At 40.3% G+C, this 21266-nt stretch overlaps 1 protein-coding gene across 4 annotated transcripts in view; it reads right to left on the minus strand.

Moving 5' to 3' along the window:
* TRAK1 (trafficking kinesin protein 1) overlaps positions 1-21266 on the minus strand; it is a 123190-nt gene that overhangs the window by 11398 nt on the left and 90526 nt on the right. For 3 of the 4 annotated variants that reach the window (XM_061996293.1, XM_061996295.1, XM_061996294.1), the window contains exons 6-15: positions 17450-17550; positions 16533-16641; positions 15607-15685; positions 15178-15308; positions 14572-14646; positions 13469-13606; positions 11785-11861; positions 9685-9918; positions 8549-8865; positions 3994-4209 (exon numbers count right to left, since the gene is read on the minus strand). In XM_061996293.1, coding sequence (XP_061852277.1) covers positions 3994-4209; positions 8549-8865; positions 9685-9918; positions 11785-11861; positions 13469-13606; positions 14572-14646; positions 15178-15308; positions 15607-15685; positions 16533-16641; positions 17450-17550 — 1477 coding nt within the window. Of the gene's footprint in view, positions 1-3879; positions 4210-8548; positions 8866-9684; positions 9919-11784; positions 11862-13468; positions 13607-14571; positions 14647-15177; positions 15309-15606; positions 15686-16532; positions 16642-17449; positions 17551-21266 lie in introns of all 4 variants that reach the window. The other variant, XM_061996291.1, reaches the window with a different exon arrangement.

The raw sequence follows: 21266 nt of genomic DNA on the forward strand, positions 1-21266 counted from the left end.
TGGCCAAACCTCCAAGAATCGATACATCTATGCCAGGAGCATCACTTCTGTTATGTTTCTTAAACAATGGTCAATAAAATTATGTTCTTAATATCTGTATTTCCAAACTTTCCCCGTGTTTTGCCTTTGGGCAGGATTCTCTTAGCTTTCTTCTGGCTGAAGTTTCCTTCTCAGATGTGTATAATCATGCAGCACAGATGTAAAAAGACTTACAAGTATTTAATGTGGCTTGACCATGAGTTTATGCAGGCAAGGTTCCCCACACTTTACCAGCACACATAGCAACTGTTGACAGGCTTTTCTTAAAGAAATAATTACTGTGAAATATTCATGTCATTTGAAAATAAGCTATATTTAAATATGCATCAATACCTTAACTCTAAGAATAACAACAACATTTATTGCTTTTCTCTACAATGTACTTTCACTCAGAAGCACATACAGTAACCCTGCTAAAACAACTCAAACATAAAGACAGTCATGTGTTCATAACTTCAGGCATCAATTTGGAATGATTCCCATGTCATGGTTAAGGTCTAAACATCAAGTACAAGAGGGCTGGTGCTGCAATGCTATGCACACACCATGAAGCACAAGCTGAAGTTAAGTGTAGCCCTTCCAACTTCAAAACGAGACTATTCACAACATTTTGAAGTGCTTTGAGTAGCTTGTTTTTTTTGTTTAAGGTAAATCTGAAAGGCAATGAACTAAAACAAAACCAAAAACCCCCACAAATCCCACCCCAAAACCCCCTCTCCTCCCAAAACAGATTCTGCAGTTTTACAATATGCTACAGGATCGTTAACCTTTTCTTTAGTGAGAATGATTTCTGACTCTATGACTCAACAAGAAACAACTGATAGTCTGTTCTGAATTTCTGGCTCCAAGACACCTTTGGCACTACCAGGAACACTTGCTCTCCTGGGTCTGAATGTTGAAATGACTTCTCCTGGGCTCATCTCAAGCAGCACTCTGCACACCCACTAAATGGCTGTAAGAATAGGACCTCAAAGTACTCTACCAGAGAGTAGGGGTGGATGTCAGGAGGATGTCAGAACAGTGACAGGAGAAGGGGTAATGGACATAGGATGGAACACAAAAAGTTCCACTTAAAACCTAAGTTATTACTCCTTTGGTGCTGAGGTGAGGGAGCCCTGGCCCAGGCTGCCCAGGGAGGGTGTGGAGGCTTCTCGGCAGGTTTCCAAATCTGCCTCCACATGTTCCTGTGCCCCTTGATTGAGGGGAGCCTGCTTTAGCATCATCTCTAGAAGTCTCCTTCAACCCCCATCATTCTATGATTCTATCTCCAGTGCAAAAATGGTGAGATACAAGCCCCAAAGCATAGGTGTCAAGGCAGACACCTACCCAAAAGACTAAGATCATAGAATCATAGAATAGTAGGGTTGGAAGGGACCTTTAGAGATCATCCAGTCCAACCCCCCTGCAGAAGCAGATGACTTACACCTGCTGAAAAAATGCTGAGGAGGTTTTTTCAAGAGGAGCAATGGCTCCACAATGCTTAAATACAAAAATTCACAAGCTAAGCACACATCTCTGCTCTCAAAAGGCTTCAGTGGGCAGGCTATGGATCCCGAGAAGCACTGTCACCATTACCAAATGCCTACTCTGAAAACATCCACAACTCTCTTCTCCTTGTACTCCATCTGACAAATTGCTTCAACAAAAAGCAGAGAAAGCAGCTGCTTTTCAATAATGACGTGGTGGCTCATGGATATTCCCAAACCCTCAGCAGCTGGGCAATTAAAAGCTCCCAGTGCATCTGTTCATTCTATACAAAGCTGTTCATTTTGACCAATTTCTCTATTTCTTTAATGTACTAAAATTACACAGGAAAGATGAAAAAAGATTTTAGGGCAAATTCATAGATTTTAGCTACTTTACCAATTTAAAAACTAGGGAATATGCTTAAAACCCTTGCCTGAGATAACCAGAGCTTTGGCAGGCAATGGAGGGAAATGCTAGCCTTTCTTGCCAGTTTGTAATCACAGCACAGGTCTACAGCTACTTTTCTATTCCAAAGAAAGAACTCTTCCAAACCATTACCCACAGAAGTTTTACTAATCTTCTTTAAAGAAATGCAAAGAACTAAGTTGTATCTATATCTTGTCTACATAAAATCCCTGACAAGAGTTTCCAAATTTAGCACTTGTTCCTGTGTTGAATGTTCTTACAATTAGTGTAAACCAAACAGCTTTTTTGCACAACTGAGTACATTAAGAACTGTCTGTTCCCTTCCTCACATATTTTCTTGCTTTTTTTTACACTGCAGACCCTAAAAAGTGCCAGTCTGTCTTTGATTATTTCACTCTATGCTTTTCTTGATGCTGTTATTCAGACTCTTCAAGATGACAGAAACTTGGACAACACATAAGAATGTACAAAACGCTCACAGAGGCATTACTTATTTCTAATTTACATTAAAAAACATAATCATTATTCCTGAGTAATAGATCTCATAGAATAAAGGTCTTTTTTGCCAATAAAAGAGAAGCTGAATGGCTTCACTGTTTAAGCACTGGAAGAGGCTGCCCAGGAAATAGTGGAGTCACCATCCCTGTATTTAAAAGCTGTGTGGACGTGGTGCTTGGGGACCTGGGTTTAGTGACAAGCTTGGCACTGAGAGGTTTGTGGTTGGACTTGATGATCTTAAGGGTCTTCTCCAGCCTTAATCATTCTATGATTCTAAGTTTAATCTTAACACAACTGACTGTAAAAAGCAGCCTGTATTCAACAGCTGAAAGCACTGAATTGCTGCTTCGGTGAGAGCTGAGGATACTCTGCACTTCACGAATGTAACATAAATATTGTTGTCTAGCCCTGAGACAATCTAATCTTCCATAGACCAGCCAAATAATAAATTATGATTTACTCCAGAAAAAAGAGGAAATGTCTTAGTTTAAAGTAGCTATTTTAAACCAAGAAGGCTGAAAAAACAGTTCTGGTACTTCTGATTTTCGACTACATAGAATTCTTCACCAGTGACAAATCTTAATGAAGACTAGTGCTCCTAGACAGCTTATTAAGACAAAACCAAAAAGTCACCACACAAACTCTAAACACATGTGTAGCCTGAGAATTTGTAACCTCATGCAGTAATAGACTGTAAATGTCAGCTCAGAGTACCCAATGACTCCTGCAGCACTGCGTCACATAGAAACGTTTAAGCCTTAATATGCTATAAATAAGATAGAATTTAATAGTGTGGTGAAGAGGGAATGAGGGAAACGTCATCATTCTCTGCATAAAAACATCCTCTTAATGCTTTTCTCAAAAGGAGTTTTAAAATAGGTAACTATCTGAGGTAACTGAATTAAACTTGAATTTCTTTGCTTGATTTTTCAAGGCACTTCTGTTTGTTTCAGCAAAGGCCACTTTTCAAAGGCCACACAAACCTTCTGTCATCATTTTGTCTTTTGGTTTCTTCCCAAAGCACAAAAATCTAAAGCATGGCATCACCTTTTATGAACAGTCAGAAGAATATCTGCTCAACAGGCATACAAAATATATATCATCTACACATTATATACACTAAAAAGCGTGCACTAAATACACACACAGGTTGCATATGTGCCACATGAAGGTTTCCTTTTAGCAGCCTTCTCTTATCAAAACAGAGTAAAATATTGACCACAGAAGCTGTTACTGGGAAAAACAAAAAGTCAAATTAAAAGACTATTAAAGGAAGGACTTTTGAGACAATGTTAGAATGGTTATGTTCTAACTGCTGCACCCGTTAACGTGCAGATGCTACACACAAAGCAATACTATGGATGCTGTTCTGGAGAGATGTGAGAATGGCCCAGTAATCAAAATCCTGTAAAGATGTCAGTTTTACTGGACTTAATGAGTTTCCCTCACCAGACCCCTCATCATCGTCAGTCGCGGCCTCCTGCATCTCCTCTGTGAAAGCCTGAGATTGGCGGGGGTTATTCTTGTTGTCTGAAACAGTCACTTGTGCTTGTGACCTCTCACCTGAGGTCTCTGTGTGCTGAACTGGCGTCGAGGTAGTTAGGCCCTTGTAAGAAATGTCACCTGTCTCATCTTCCTCATAGTCATTAAGGCAGTACACTTCATCCAGGTCCAGGTCCAGGGTCCTGAAGCCCTTGGTGACAACCCCGGGCCTCGGGTCCAGGATGCCACCCAGGTGAGGCTGAGCCAGCTGCTGCCAGTGGTGCAAGGTGGCAGAACCTTGAAAAGGAACAGAAAGACAACCAAAATAAATCTATAATCAACCCAGAACATAAAAGGCAGAAAATCTCACTCTGTTTATCCAGAAGACCAAAGGTTTAGAGGCTCCAAACCTTTAACATTTCTGGATTGAATATTGCCAGGCTTTAATATTTCTAGAAAGGCACAACACAAAGCAAAACTGCCTCGTCTTCACTTCCACATTAATGTGAAATAAACTGATCCCATCAGCCCTTACATAGGCAAAGTCTGGTGGTAAGTTGTGGCATCCCCTCCCCACTGATACTGTCATCCCTCTAAATTCATAGGATTAAGCAGCAACAGCAAGAATTCATGTTTACCAGTTGATCTGAGCACCATCGCAGAAAGCTCTAAGAGGAGCACACACCATGTATCCACACATTAAGCTACCACTAAGAACAGTCCTGAACACATGCCAGAATTTACTACTGGTGGCTAAGGGAAGCACATTGGTCACATAGATTGCACATCAATTTCAGCTTTCTACCATAGAAAGCCAGGTTTATTTCAGGCACATATAAGCAGATAATACCTCTGGTGTATACATCAAGTCTAAATACTTATATGGCTCCTATCTGAGCCCCTATGCTACAGGAACTCATCTACTAGGTAACTAAATGCTACTGTACCTGTAGCTTTGTCATTGGCAGAAAAACGTTTTGAGTGGGGAAAGAGGTACATTTTACAGAGGAAAAGCATTCAATAGGAGTCAGAAACAGCAACGTATCAGGTTAAAGTGATAATGTATATTGACACAGGCCCACTGAAATCAGGGGAGTATTTATCTCAATCTTCAAAGTGGTTAAACGAGGGCCTGTATTTTCCTATCTGCCCACCAATCATTACTGTGTTGTAATGTGACTTAAACCTATACTTTCCAGGTCCTATGACACAAACAAAACATCTTTATTTTCCTCTCTGCCAGCTCAAATCAGAAGGGTTTTTGTTGTGTTCTTCTTTGGGGAAAAGCAACACAAACAATATTGACTCATTTAACAAGCTGGTATACAAATGACTCATCAGTAAGCAAAGACCAATAATGCACAATTCATTGCATGGTATTTGTACAAATCTAAACCACTGTGACAACTAGGGAAAGGATGCCTCATAGATATTATTTTTCACCTGAGAAAAATCCCATGAAACAAGAAAAACTCTCATTTCACAATGAGGATATTGCATTACAGGAAGCTTCTTGGAAACAGGAAGCAAACAGGGAAAAAGTCTTCAGATGACTGGGATTGCTGAGTAGCATTTCAATTAAGTCTCACTTCCTAAAATCTGTAATTTTTAGCTCAGCATAACTGCATCTGCTAGATCACTTTGCATAATGATCCTTTCTTTTTTTCTTTTACTTGAAACTAAGCTTTGAGGGACTAAAGAGTAAGATTGGCATCCTTGAGGCTCAAGAAGTAGAAACCATTACAATCTCAAAACAAGCAACTGTAGGCAAGAGACATCCCTATAACTTGTATTTGTTTCTGAACTGTCACAAAGGTCAAGTTTTTGCTTCTATATAAAAAAACCCAAATTCCAGAATGTGGAGAAGTGCATCAAGTAAGGAGCAGAGCTTTGCTGCACGATACTATTCTCAAAGATTAAAGAGCAACAAAAATCAGCCTTTCTGTGCTGTGTGCAATTATAAAATCCTGTTGCTAATTCACCTCTACACATCATCTTCTGAAGCTGTAATCTTTTTTACCTTAGAGTTCACCAAAGCATGCTCAGTAAAAACTCTGTAGAGTACAAGCATTTAATTGATAATTTATTGTATCTTCCCTATGGAAATATATTTAATATATTAATACTTGCATTTTGAGCTTTAACATTCCTATTGACAACACATGTTATGAGTTTCTTTTGGAAAATGGAAATCAAAGTGGTCTAAACTTCATCACAGAAAGGAGGATATCCCAGTTTAATCTTGATCTCATAAAATCTGTGTAAGGCAGCTTGTAAGTTTGCCATACAGAAACATGACACAAATGCAGAAAGTAATGCAACAGTTGTAAACTCCCTTATGATTACTAAAAAATCAAAAGCCAAATGAGGAGGGAAATACAACACCTCGGTCTACACTCAGTCCCAGGCTCCTAGTTTTGTAAATTATGTTATCAGAAGAAGCTGGGATTTAGTGTGCAGCAGTGGACTGCTAAGCTGAAGCAAGAAGAAATCTAAGAGCAAAATTAAGGATATGAAGAGAGTAAAAGAGATTTGGTTTTCTATGCCTGACATCTGCATGATTGCATGTATGCTACAGGGGATCAGAGAAGGCTTAGAAAATCATGATGTGTTGCTGCAACAATTGCATCAAAGTGCGTGAAGACATGGCATGAGCCTCAGATGCACAGTTCAAAACCAAATCAAACAAAAGAACCCATTAGAATGTAACTACATACAGCAAGTCACAGCAAGCAAGTCTCTTTGACTAAAGAAAGCAGTGTGGGGGGTTAAAGGTACAAAAGAAGAAAACCCATTTTTAGTGCTTCTGTCACCCTATTTATTTTACTGTGGGTTTTAAACACTTGCTTTAAAAGGAGTGTGAAGCCATTAATCTGAAATTCATTAGAGAACTGACTTCTATTCCTTCCATTTTACATCATGAGCACCCTTAGGAAAACAGTGATAAAAAACCAAAGGCACAAGCACCAACCACTGTGCAGGTACAGCAGACTGTTTTGTCCTAGTAGTCTGAAAGTGTTCATAAAGTTGACAGAAAACTTTTAAACCTCATGAAAAATACTTGAGAAAGAAACTAAGCTGAAGTGAAGAACAGAATCATCAACACAGATGTAATAAAAGATAACAACCACTAAACTTCCAAAACAGGCTGACACAAACACACCACAAGAGAGACCTAAAACCAAACATGCAAAGTACTTTAAAAGGTGCAATGATTGAGGGAAAAAAACTAATGATCTAGTGAGGATAATGAACAAAACCAGGAAAAAAAACCCGAGACAGACAGAAAGATAAGGACTTTAAGAGTTTATTGGAAGAAAAAAAGCAGATATCATGGGATGGTGACATTAATCTATTACAGTGGTAGCAAACAGTAACTGAAACAAAGCTGGAACATCCCCTTCCTCATGTGGTACAAGGATTTGCATGGCTATTTAAAAGCAGTCATGAAAACAAAGCTACTGAAGTTGCTGAACAGTATGGGCTTGTGTGCTATGGCTGTAGGCTCATATGAATAGGCAGATACAACACGTCGTTTCAGCACACAAGAAGGGTTATGTTTGCTTCTGAATATGTTATGCTAAATGCTCCTTATGGACGAAAGAAATTTGTTCTGAAAGGTGAAAATAATCAACTTCTGCAATTAAAACAGACATAGACAATATAGTGTAACACATGAGTTCTGATAAAGGAAAAAGATAGAGAGAAACCAAAGCTGAATTGTGCAAGCAGTATACCTACAAAGTACTACAGAAAACAGCTTCATTTTGTTTCAAATCTGAAGCAATCTACCCAAAATCAAGGCAGACTATACTATATGTACTCTGTCAGCTTTGTTAGAGACTACAGAAATGCACTTTGAAATAAAGCTCTAGCCCTGACTACCATTTACCTTGTATCTTGCCTCTTTCTGAGACACGATATGGGGAAAATTTGACTTAAAAAGCCAAACCCAACATATTTCAGACACGAAATCCAAAGCCATAGAGATTCACGTGTGGCCATTCAACCAATTCCAAGTCCAGATGCCATTTTTAATCACAAAAATAGTCTCATTACAACAATTGGATGATTTGAAGTATGGAAAGGTCTTTCACAGAATGGCAGGGGTTGGAAGGGACCTTTAGAGATCATCCAGTCCAACCCCCCTGCAGAAGCAGGGTCACCTAGATCAGGTCACATAGGAACGTGTCCAGGTGGGTCTTGAAGACCTCCAAGGAAGGAGCCTCCACAACCCCCCTGGGCAGCCTGTGTCACTGCTCTGTTTCCAAACAATTATTTCCAGAATGGAGTTTTGATGAACTAATACTCCTGCTGCTTAGATTACAGATACTCAGCTACCTCCCTCTAAGTAAGAAACAGCAACACTGAGCTACGGGTCAGATGTAAAGCTGCACTTCTGACACATGTGCCCTGTAGCATTTATTGTACTGTCCTGCCTGGAATTGCTTCCTAACACTTTTAAGGCTTGTGGGAAAATGTAGCAGTTAGAATATTTCAAACCAACAACGTGGATTACTGTCTCTAAAGTAAAAAGAATACGTATTGCAAAGATTTCCTGCTTTCTGGTGATGGATAAGAGACCACAAAGAGTCACTAAGAAGAACAGATAAAGGCCGAGGCCCCTTGTTATCACCTTCTAGTGGTTTCACAATCTGAAGCTTTTCTGGCAGGTAGGAGCGACTGCTGATAGACATTCCTGAATATCCAGTGAATTCTGAAAACCTGGAGTGAGTTCCCAGTGACATGATGCTCTCTGTGGGGGTAACAGAACCACTGTGGAGTTCACCCTTCTCAGCGAGTTCCCGCAGCTTCCTCTCTTGCTCTTCTTCAAAGAACCTCCGCTCTGAAAGGTAATTCTCCCGCCTGAGGGACAGCCGACGAAGGGCAGTCTCTAGGTCACTGGAGCCTGGAGTCCCTGGAGTTCCAGGCTTCTTCATCCTGTCTTCATTTCTAAAATATGACAGAGGATGCACACAAACACACATGGGGGGAAAAAACAGAGGAGGAGAGGAAGAAGAAAAATCCTTAGAGATGCTTAAAACTTCCACACGACAGTTTTGAGACATTCACCAATAACTTTAAACTACTATGTCTGGGAGCAAAGGCAAACACCAACATTTTCTCTTCCATACTAAAACAGGTTTGAATTCTAGCCCCTGCCTGGAAACTCCTGGTTGCAAAACCTACACTTTCCTTCAGAGCTTCCCCCTACAATGAGATGAGAGATGTCTCGTCACTTGCTGCGCGTCTCCTACAGTTACACAAACTCATGTAAGCAGGACACATCTTATAGGGCCAATGCTACAAGAACACCAAGAGATGAGAGCCTATTATGCTAGAAAAGCAAAGTACTGATTGGTTTAATTTACAAGTTTTCACATTAGGTACCCTAAACACACACCATTTGTTTATTTACTTAGGATCAGAAGAGTTAGCTGTAGCTGCAACACAGATCAGAACTCTCTTGCATTAATGTAAAATGGTAGAAATATAGTTACTTTTAAGTGTTGAGCCACAACTGCAATGACAAAGGGTGGTTTTACATCATCTGGTGCTGCAGAATAGGTGTGAGATGCAGACACTGACACACAGTCCTTTCAAAAAGCATTTGTTTTTAAATAAACCTTAATGTTGAAGAACTAAAAGCACAAAACAGCAACTTTTGAAGATGTACAGCACTGACTTAACTGCAAAATGCAAGACAAAAAGAGCAAAACAGGAGTGCTTTGCCTTTATGTCAGAAACAAAGCCCAGTGCTACAGTACTGACCCATTGTCAGAGGATTCCTCTAAGATGATGCTATTGGTCTTGTTGTCTATCGTAATGTTAGAGATGTCTCCCCCATAGAAACTGGAACGTGGAGTGCTGACGCAGCTGGAAATGACTGAGTTCATAGCAGAGGACTGGTTAGAGCCTGGGATATTCATTGGTGACGGAGTCATGGACCTCTGCTTCACAACTTGGTTCACGTTTCTCACCGTCTCGAAGACCCGCTTCTGATGACTGGTAAGACATGCACACACAGGGTTAATAACCACACACTGCCCTTCTTACCTTTAGAAAGTACAGAGAAACAGGTAATAGCTTGTTAAGGGCCCTTCCTATTCACAGCTCCACCAACCACCATGTCTTTATAGTTTCTGCGAAGTGGAATGCACAGGGTCCCATGCTTGCTACACTCTGGACATTACATTCCATTCATCAACGTAATATTTCCATCATCCCACAATATTTTAGACAGAACATTGGAGAATTATGTGCATCTATGAATCTTAATTTACTCTGCTTAGCATCTTTATGCAAGCAAGCCTTGTATCTTTTCTTTTTGAAACTAATTTCCAATCCCTTAAACAGATTTTAAAATACACAACTCAAAAAGATAATAATAATGGACCAAGAATCTAGTGGCAGGCTGTCAAGGCTGGAAACCTAATTTTTTTACCTACTTCTACAGTTGATTCATCACCATTGCCCTGATACCATGACCAGCATTGCTCATCTGCTTCAGATCAGATGACACTTGAGCAGAAATTTCTTGACAAAATAAGCTTGCAGTTCCTTGTGCTACAGAACTGTCATTGGTGCCTTGGTTTACAGTTCACCAATTGCTGAACACAGGAACAGCACATCCCTTTCAGTTTAAAGGTAACACTGCCAGGGTATAACAACAGCAGCATGCTTGCTGCTATTTAATGTCATTCAGATTTCTTTCCTTCTGTCCCTGAGTGATCAACAGTTACAATCTTTGAGTATAGGCACTGAGTCTATAGTTGTATACCTTTAAGAAGCTGAATCTAAGAGCATCTATCAATACATAGTCCCACAGAGGTCACAGTTACAACTGCTGAACAAACAAATAAAACCAAGGCAAGCCATGAAACCCTAAGAGTTATCCCTCTTTGGTATGTCCACAGCAAAAATACTTTAAAGAAGTTAAACTATCCTTAAGCTAGACTACTCTGGAAGGGCAAAAGGATCCTATGAGGTTTGAGCATGCTCACATCTTTCTGATCTTACAGTTTTCTTTCACTCTGTCAAAGCTTAATTTACTATTCTTGGCTCATGCTCAGAGAAGGCTGAAGTATATGTCAAGCTTTTTGTAAGTATACTTAGAAAGTTTCTGGAAAGTAGCTGCTGCACCTTCCCTCCTGACTGTCCCTTCTTTGTAATTCCTGCTTCTCTAACAGACTGACTAAATGGGATGAACTTGTTTCAAATTAACCAGTCCACGTGTTGCACAAGTAAGTGAGATAAACCTATTTAGGAGTACATGTGCACTACTAATTTGGATTACACATGCAACTGGTGTCAGTAGGGCCATTTCTGCCAAGCTTATCTATCTATAGCCTTTGGGCTGTCACAAGTACTTAACTTGTTTCAAACCACTCTCTTGTCTAATCCAGGAGAACTTTATCACAGGCATAATAGGCATCATATTGTAAGTACTCAATCACTCTGAATCCCATTATGCACTGTGCTCCCTGTAAAAAGTGGATTAGATCAGTAATTTCCTGCTAACTTCTGTTACAAAACCTAAAGAGAGAACCTGAGGACCTGAATTAATTTCCTAATCATGAACTGAAGAAACCTGGCATGGTAACACACAATAAAACACACCGTTTCTCATTCCCAGCACTCAAGAATGAGGAAAAAAAGCTTGTAAGGCAAGGCAAAACCAACACATAGGCATCATCTTCTGGTGGCTTTAGCAGAAAATACTACTCAACATTTCATTTTCCTTTCTCTCTACTGTTCACACTCTACCAGAAGAGTATAGCTCAACTATTTCCTGTCTTTTCCTCTCTCATCAAATAACAATTAGCTTCAGAAACAATCAGTCAATTAGGAACCAATTCTTTTCAGTCATACGCAAAGTCAGGAGAGTCGGGTTCATCTAAATGCAGCTCTTTCCTCATTGACCCTTCTATCTCTGCTGCCAAAGAGTCCTGTTAAAAACAATCACAAAAGAAAAACAGGGGTTACAGTATTATAGAGGTTGCCATTGCATAAAGTAACTAATTACTTACTGAAAATAGCTAATAAGGTGTTTTTCCAGAAATAAAGAGAAAGATTTAAACATTACAAAGCTGGAAGATTAAGGAATATATCTAAATCATTGGACAATTACTACTTAGCTTCATAGTGCTACAGTATTTAGAATCTGAGGACACATCATAGCTATCAAAGATTCTTAAAAACCAATCAGCAGCAGAATTCAGGTGACCAATTCCCCAGCCTACACTCCCTACTCAGTAACATCCACTTTTCATGCATCAACTTCTGCTTCATTTCATTTAAAATAAACAGAAAATACTCCTTGCATTCACATTCCCCACCCACCCACATAAAAGATGTGGTTCATGGCATAAAACATTTCAAACTTCTCCCCTAGGGTTAAAGGTGACAGGTTATTGATTTTCCACTGCTGGTCACTAAGTTTTTCCACCTAAATTAATTAGGTGCAGGGTTTAAGTGTCAAACATTCACAAACCTAAATGATCTTTGGTGCTATGATTCAAGGTCTGAAAAGAATTTTTCTAGAACACACATAAGCCCTTCCCAGCACAAACACACTTTTCACAGCCTTCAACTGCATGTGTGCAAGTGCAACTTGTATTATTAAACACCTGCATTTTGAATTGGCCTGTGTTCAGCCTCAGAAGGGAACACAAAAAGGCAAGCTAAGTCTTTCTTGGCAATTTATTTCTTGGGAGCACAACTATAATCTGTGTTCTTCCTGAGCTGTTAAGACCAGAAATGGCTTGAAGACATGAAGGATTCTGCTGCTTGATTACATTAATGGAACTCAAAAGAAAAGTCACTGGTATTACTGCCCTCAGAGGTAATAGAATTAATCCAGAGATACACAGGCAAACTGAGCCACATACTGAACTTATTACATAGACATTGTTAACCACTCTTTTTTCTCCTCACTTGAAGGTACTGCATACTCCCCATACTTTAAATGTACAATCAGATAATAAAATGAAACTAGGTAAACAAAGTCACCAACACCAGTGACACTGCCATAACTGATGTTGCCATAGTAACATTAGCAACAGATATTCTTTTAATGAACCACTGAATTTTCAGTGACCCTAAAGCAAGAATATATGTGTGACCTTTTCAATTATCAAAGAACTAGAATATATAGCATAACTAGAGGGATGTCACATCTGGGAACCATTGCTTATGTTATCAGGAAGTTATACCTCCAAGGATATTGAGGAAAACAGGAAGCTCCTACTGAAAATCAGCCACCACGGTACAGAGGATGCATAGCAAAGATGTATAGAACTGTAGAACAACCTACTAATGCAACCCACGATTCACAGCATAAGCACAGCCAGTTGCAGCTTGGACATAACACTGCAGCAAAACCAAGTGTGCGAAAGACTGATAACTCAGGTACCGTTTAACATCGTATAAATGCACATTTCACCTATGTTCACAGTTGGCCTGGCATCCTGAGGCTGTAAGCCAGATGCATATTGCCTTTGGTTGGTTGTTTTCTGCTATGTGCAGGGTTTGGGGTATTTTTAAATCTACTTACCATAGGGAAGAGTCCGAGAGAGTGGTACCGACGTGAGATGGCATTTGGCATTGTCTTGTTCCTAAGGTTTTTCAGCTCTTCTTGAGCTTCATGAAGCATCTCCATGCACTCTGCATACTTGTCTTCCAGCTCTCGCAACTGTAACACACAGAAAACAAGACAAGACCTTATGGGCTGCACTATCATCACAAAAAGCCTGCCAATTCTTTTACGATAGTTAAAGGATAATGATGTAGGGAAGAATATTCTATTTTAAAGTAAGAGGATTCCAATAAGTGAAGTGGGGAGGTGGACACATGCATGTCAATGCAGGAAGGAATTGCCTGCTCCATCTCCTACCACACATGTCCACATGAAGCCACTGTCAAGGAGAAGATACAGAGCTAAAGGTACCTTTAGTCTAATCAGGTATAGTACCTACTTACTGCCATGACCCCCACAGTGGCAAACGGCATGGGAAGAGGGTAAGACATTTCCCAGTGTTCCAAAGCTCTTAGCAATTTTAAAACCAAGACTTACACACATACAAGTATGTATGTAAGACATATAACTTCCAATATGCCTTATTTTTAGCTTGACTTTCTCAGGAAACACAGCTTGTGTAATCACTGTCTGCAGGTGTCTGTGTCAGTTCCTGAGCTCATTGGTCACTTCAAGTTTGGAAAGGGGCAGAAGTCTCAAACACCACATTCCTATACATTTCATAAAAATAAGCTACTTGGCTTTGAAACAGAAACCCCATTCATGTCCTTTTACTAAGACAAGGATGGAGAAGAACTATTTCAGTTTCTGTGGAGCATCACAGACACAAAAGGTTCATCAGCAGGAAAGGCTTAAACTACCAGCCTAGAGAAGTCAACCTCTAAAGGGGTTCCTAAATAGCCCCCTGAGGCTGAGTTTTTCAAAATGTGGGCCATTTGAAGCAGGACAGAATAGGAAGGAAAAAGTTAACTCTACCAGGAACATAAATACTCCTTCATTCCTTACACATAAGCATTATTATTTAACACTTTTGATCCATCTTAGACTAAAAGACTCTCATGGTAAAGTGAACAGCCATTGCCCTACTATTAAATCACTGTAATACTAATTAATGTACTTGCCTCTGCTGTAAGCTGTCTCTGGGCATCTTTAGCAGCTCCCAAATGCTGGACAAGTTCCTCATTTTCAACTGCACACTAAAATATGACAAAATAATGTTATAAATACTGTGATGTTTTGTCCTGTGGTTATGTTCGTATCCTACACAAGTTAAGAAGGAGAACTCTAACTTGCCTCAAGACCCTCTCTGCAGCAATATTAGTCCATACAGGTTGGTTTGAAAACATTTAAAATGTTAACATAAGAATACCCAGCATCAGTCTGTGCCCTGCTAAATCAACCTCCAAGACCCTGAAAAGGAACAAGTATGTGCCCACTGAAATGTGTGCATTGATATTCTTGTCTTACCCAAGTCACTAAATTCAGTGCACAACTTCACATCTAATATTCAAATAAGATTAACTACTGTAGTTGATCTCTCATATATACATCTTCTAATAAATTGATGCTTTCTAGCCAAGTATGCCAGATATTCAACACCAAAAAAGTCACTCAGATATGGAGGGTGGAAAAATTCCTTTAGGCTTTAGTATACAGATCATTGGAACTTGTCTTTCAGCTACAATAGTAGTGATTCACAGCAGTAGTCTTGCAACTGGATTCCTTACAGCTTTTGCCTTTTTCTGCAGATCAACTATCTGAGAGAGAAGATGGGTGATTTCTTCTTGCTGCCGGGCAGCATCTTCGTTTTTCTTGGCTAACTCTTCGGAGATGTTGGCAATCTGGATGTTTGCGTCCCCTTTAAGAAAAGCAATCACAATGAACAATCACAAACCCAAAGCCAGGAAAGCAAGCAGAAAGATGTTCTTTTGAAACATCACTTGATTCAGCAGAATGCTGCCCCAATACACAGCAAAGTGTTTCTGACAAACAACAAGACACAAAAATCAGAACGATATCAAATTCCTATATGACCTGATCTAGGTGAACCTCCTTCTGCAGGGGGGTTGACTAGATGATCTCTAAAGGTCCCTTCCAACCCCTACCATTCCTCTATGATTCTATGAAATGAGAAGTGAAAAGAAATAAGGACATACTTAGCTCTTTTACACAGTCATTGACAAGCTGTTGTTCTTTCTCTTCATAAGTAATGGTTTCAGTCTTCAGCTGACAGGCCTATTCAAGAAATCCACATCAAATATGCTACATTAGCACATTTATTCTTTGCCAGGCTGTTGCTGCATTTCCATCTGCTTCAGAAAGATAAGCTATTCTAACTAATCCTTCAGGAAGGCAGTAAGAAACTACAGTTTTTGCCTGCCCTCCCTCATGTTCTGGAAAAAGGAGGCAGGTGAACATTCAGCAGAGACATTAGTGTGTGGAGGATCTTGCAGCATTTTCCCCACACCCCCACTAGGTGTCACTTGGGTATTTTGCACTACAAATTTTAAACGACTAACAAAAAGCCCTGAACGTGTAAAAGACCAGCATGTAGAGCTTGTTTATCTAGTCCCAATAGACAGACTATTATCAGAACTAAAAGGCAAGAAAAACACACTTGACCTAAAACAGCAACAGTTCAACTTGAAACAAAAATTGAAAACACTTAATGTCAATTTAGGCGACTCATTTATACTTTGACAAACACTGAACTGGTATCAGAGAGACCATTCCAGTCTACAAACTTCAGAACTGCAGCTAAAGTCACCCATCATCTACCAAATCAGCCCTTTAAGAGCTTTTCCCAAGTGCAGCACTGGGCTCCAAAACCTGCCCATGCTCTTGCCTATTCTTTCAGCAAGGAAGCCACTTAGAATGTAGCTTCAAGTAGCTTCAATGTTTCAGTCTTGCCTTCATTTGGATAATGGATGGTGATGAAACAACCACAAAGAGATCCATGTCACATGTGGAATTGTATACTCTTAATTAGACTCTCAACTTTTAATACTCACTTCTCAGTACCCGTGTTCTGGCATTTAAATGAACAACTTTATAAAGCAAAACACAAAGGAAGCAATTTCACCTCAGATCTAAGCACAACATTCTCCTCTTCAAGGTCCTTGAGTTTCTTCTGAAGAGAATCCAAATGAAAGTAGTTCTGAACGGAGGAAGAAGATTCGTTCCTCTTCAGCCTTGTAATGAAAACAACAGTTCAAACTCATTTTTATCTGTATTGTGGCCAATATCACAGAAGAATAGACTGAACAGAGGTCTCCAAACCAAACAGAGCTATGTGAAATACAGCTTGCTCATGACACTATGTGTGGGCAGCAATATATTTGCAGTCATTTTTTAAAGAGAACATTTTGTAAACTTCTTGATTATTCCACGCATTTCCTAAGGAAAAGTTTTCAGCCAAGCCTAGGAGAAAGGAAACTACCTTACCACAGGGAGCAATCCAAGAGCTTCCTGATGAATGCTGCATATGCTTCACCAGAATGCAGCAATAACTCTGCAAACAAGGGCAGACATCCCCTCAGAGCCTGTGATGATGTTCAGCCAGCTAATTGCTTGGAACCCATGCCATAAGCCATGCTTATTTCCTTCCAGTCACTTGGAATTCTTGCACAGTGCCTTCAGGTCCTTCAAGCACAAAGGTCACACAGGTGGGACGTTCCAGCACAGAGTGCAAAGGTACACAGTGTAGTGAGGTGCTATAAGTGCGACCTATGTCTGTCTCAGCACCACAATGACCTCGTTTCTGTAAAGCTGCAGCGCTGCATCAGCAGCCTCCCTAGGAACACTTCCCTCCCGACTCTTGTTGGCACCCAAACAGCCAGATGGGCCGGTGCAAACCCTTCCAGCTGGTGCCATGAGTCCCATTTATAGTTACAGACAAGACACAGATTGTTCTACTATTTTTCAAAGCTATTGCACTGTCCAAAGTACTCATGCTTGGTACCAGATGAAGGTTCAACGTTGTAGATGGATTAAACTTACGGTGTGGAACAGATGGACTCTGGCTCACTTTCTTCAGCAGCACTGGTATAAAACTGGAGCAGCTCATCTTTCATGGAGAGCTCATGCCGCAACTGAGAAACCTGTGCAAAGAAAGAGCTTGCAGATCAGCAAGTTGATTTTCTAGGTGCATTCTTTAGTAAAATCCTTAAAAACTAGCTAGTTATTCATCCTCCAAGCATCATCTTCAGACTAAATCAAGAGGTCAAGACTGGAACAGACCAGAATCAGTTCCCTTATTCCTTAGGGAGAAGGAAAAGTGTACATTTAAAATTAGTCAGTAAATGTTGTTTTTAAGACATTAAAGAAATGCAGCTATCCACTGCTAAAACATGTTTCTCTTTCACCTTCTTTAAGATGAGCAATCTCTAATGCAGTAAGTATAGATTCATATCCACTGAAATGGGTACATTGCAATGGTATTACCAGAAACTAATGCAGCACAATCAAGTCACACTGCTTTAACCCCTTTTAAATGATGTCACCTTCTGGCTTGGATATAGACCTTGCAGATCTCAGATACAGATGTTCCTTCCTCTCCATCAGGCTTGAGACAAAATTACTAAACTGTCTGTTGAGCTGCACAACACTAAGACAAGGGCTCCCATTCTGAAGTTGCTGCAACGAGGAGGCTGCAGTCAGTCTCTAGGTGTAGTTTGGGATTTTGATGACTGAAACTTGAGTCTAGTAAAGGGGTATCAAAAAGGAACAAAACATCAAAACTGGGTGGTTAAGATACCCTGCAATTGTGAGCTCCACAAACTTCACCTTGGTTAACTTATATTGTGATTCTCCACGAAAAGGGTTAAAAACCCAATTACACAGCAGCACTTGCACCACTTCACAGATGCAATTTAAGACCCAAGTGGCAAGAGATTAATTTTTATGGCCTTGCACAGCTATAAATAGCATAACTGATTAGACAGATCTGCTCCATTCCACTTTTACTGCTAGACTTGGCCCTCAGTCTTCACTTTCCAATGCACAAATTGCAGACCGTACTTGTTTTTATTAGATCTCTGTTTTTTTGTACAGTAGGCATATTTATGTTTGTAGTTAGTTCTGGCAAAAAAAATCCCTAAAGAACATCAATAAAATAGATTTACCCTGAATTTTTACCTCACAAAAAGCAGACTCAAAGCAGTAAAGCACTTAAACTTCACAGATTTTTAAGCAAACAAGGTCATTTACTTTACTGAGGCTCTTCTGTGTAATGAGATGTGCTAAGGCACCCAGTCCTGAGACATGGGTTCTAAAATGCAAGGGGCAAAATCTCACCATAAGCTACATTTTAGAACACTATGAAAAGGAAGTTAAAAATCAGTGCATTAATTTTGGGAGGTTTGCTTTCCCCACTTCAAGAAGAGCTAAAAAGTCGAGCCAAAAAAACCCCAATTTACTTCCCTACAGCACATTAATATCTTGAAGTAGCAAGGATTCAGAGACTGTCAGTGGGTGAGCACTAGATCATCTCCAATTTTTGCTACACTTTTTTCTCTATGAATTAAAGAGACTGGGGTTACTATTTTTATTGCCAGTTCTGAGCATTCCAGTTCTCCAAAGGAGGGTGAACAGACAGAAAGGGTGACCTTTTAATGGACAAGGCCCAGAGGCAATGGGCACAAACTGAAACACAGGAGTTTCCCTCTGAATACCAGGTACAACTGTGTTATTGTGAGGGTGATCAAGCACTGGCAGAGGTTGCCTGAAGAGGTTATGGAGTTTCCATCCCTAGAGATATTCAAACATTGTCTGGATGTGATTCTGGGCAAGCAGATGTATGTAGTACTACTTAAGAAGAGGGTTTGGACAAGGTGACCTCCTGAGGTCATTTCCAATCTTAATCATACCATGAAATGTGAGAAAATTCACTGCAGTAACTTGACCCCAGCCAGCAACTAAGCACCCACCAGCAAAACACATACTCTGCCTCCACAACTCCCATAGCATGGAGAAGACAGTTGGAAGCACAAAAGCAAGAAAAACTCCTGGGCTAAAATAAAGACAATTAAATCACAGAATGGTGGGGGGCTGGAAGGCATCTCTACAGATCATCCAGCCCAATCCCCTGCTAAAGCAAATTCCCCTTGATCCATGGGCACAGGAATGTGTCCAGGTGGGTTTGGAAACCTCCCAAGGAGGCTCTACATCCCTCCTGGGCAGCCTGGGCCGGGGCTCCCTCACCTCAGCACCAAAGCAGTTTTTCCTTGGGTTTAAGTGGAACTTTTTGTATTACAGCTTATGTCCATTACCCCTAGTCCTATTTCTGGACACTACAAAAATGTGTCACCCCATCCTCCTGACATCTACCCTTTAGGTATTTATAAGTATTGATGAAGTCTCCCCTCAGACTCTCTTCTCCAAACTAAACAGCCTCAGGCCCTGCAGCTTTTCCTCATAAGAAAGATGTTTCCATCCCCTGATCATTCTTGTAGCCCTAAGCCCTTAATAAGTGAAGCAACAATGCAAAATAAGGAATTTATTCATTATATCCTACCAGCAGGAAGATGTCCAGCCACTTCCAGGAAAGCAAGGCCTTGGCACACATAATTGTTATTCGTGAAGACTAATGCCATAATCATCCATGTCCCAGTTTCACATAAGGTATAGAGTACCCCCTGGTCAGTTCAGGTCAGCTATCCCAGTTATGCCTCACCCCAATACCTCTTGCACAGATGGGTGGCAGAGGAGAAAACCAGAGAGGCTGGATGCTGTGAAAGCACTGCTCACCAATAACCCAGACACTAGTTGTTATCAACAGTTTCACTCCCAAACCCAAAGTGACCCTGCTTCTGCAGGGGGGTTGGACTAGATGATCTCTAAAAGTCCCTTCCAATCCTACCATTCTACGATTCTATGTAGCATGCCATGAAGAATATTAGCTCCATCCCAGCCAGACCCAGTACACATTTTTACATTGCAAAGCACAGGATTTGTTTTATGAACAGAAAGGACCTTTTCTGCTCTTGCACAAGCCACTGCAAACACTACCGTGCTAGCCCTGAACAACATATTGTTAGCAAGCAAGCCAGACATGTTGCTAGGACACAGGAAAAACTTAAGCTACTTAATGGCATGGCCAGAAGGTTTTTGTCAGGACAAGTCTGGTAGGTCAAAAAGATGTAAGGCTAAATTATTCATGCCGTGATACGTTGACCAATAAAACCAATAAAGCCAGACAGAACTTGCTATATATTACAGAAACCACAGATTCCCAAGACAAACCACTTTTAGGCTGCTTTTACAGAATTTTAAAAGCACTAAATTCATTCTCTTCTCTTATCTCTTTCCCTTGGAGGCAGTTATCTTAGTTACCATTCTGTTCAAATACTCAAAATTCAGCACTAATGGAAAACGTGAAAACTACTCAAGATAGATTTTCAACATACAAAAATGCCATGACTTCAAAGCCTGAGGAGCTCTGCCTGAAAAGCATCAATTTCTGAAGGAGTCAAAATGACAGCGTGAAAAATGAGTGTTGATAGAACATATGGCCCAACATATCAAGCCACCTGGTAAGAGGCTTATTTTTGGTGTTGCCTTTCCTAATGGTGCTCCTGAGTCCCTCTAAACAAAAATAGACCTGGACAGAGGCAACTCATCCCTGTCCACCACTTTCTGGGGATATGGTATGAATGCACTGCCCAGGCAGTGTGCACATGCCTAGTAAATGCCACATCCATCTGTGCACACATTAATTGATTTGCTACATTATGGGATTGGGCAGCAAGCAATGGCACTCCAATGGTACAGAAGAGAATTAGACCACATCAAAGGATATTATTTCTACGTGTGTGCT

Source organism: Colius striatus, chromosome 5 (genome assembly GCF_028858725.1).
Source record: "Colius striatus isolate bColStr4 chromosome 5, bColStr4.1.hap1, whole genome shotgun sequence".
In the NCBI taxonomy this organism is placed as follows: Eukaryota; Metazoa; Chordata; class Aves; order Coliiformes; family Coliidae; genus Colius; species Colius striatus.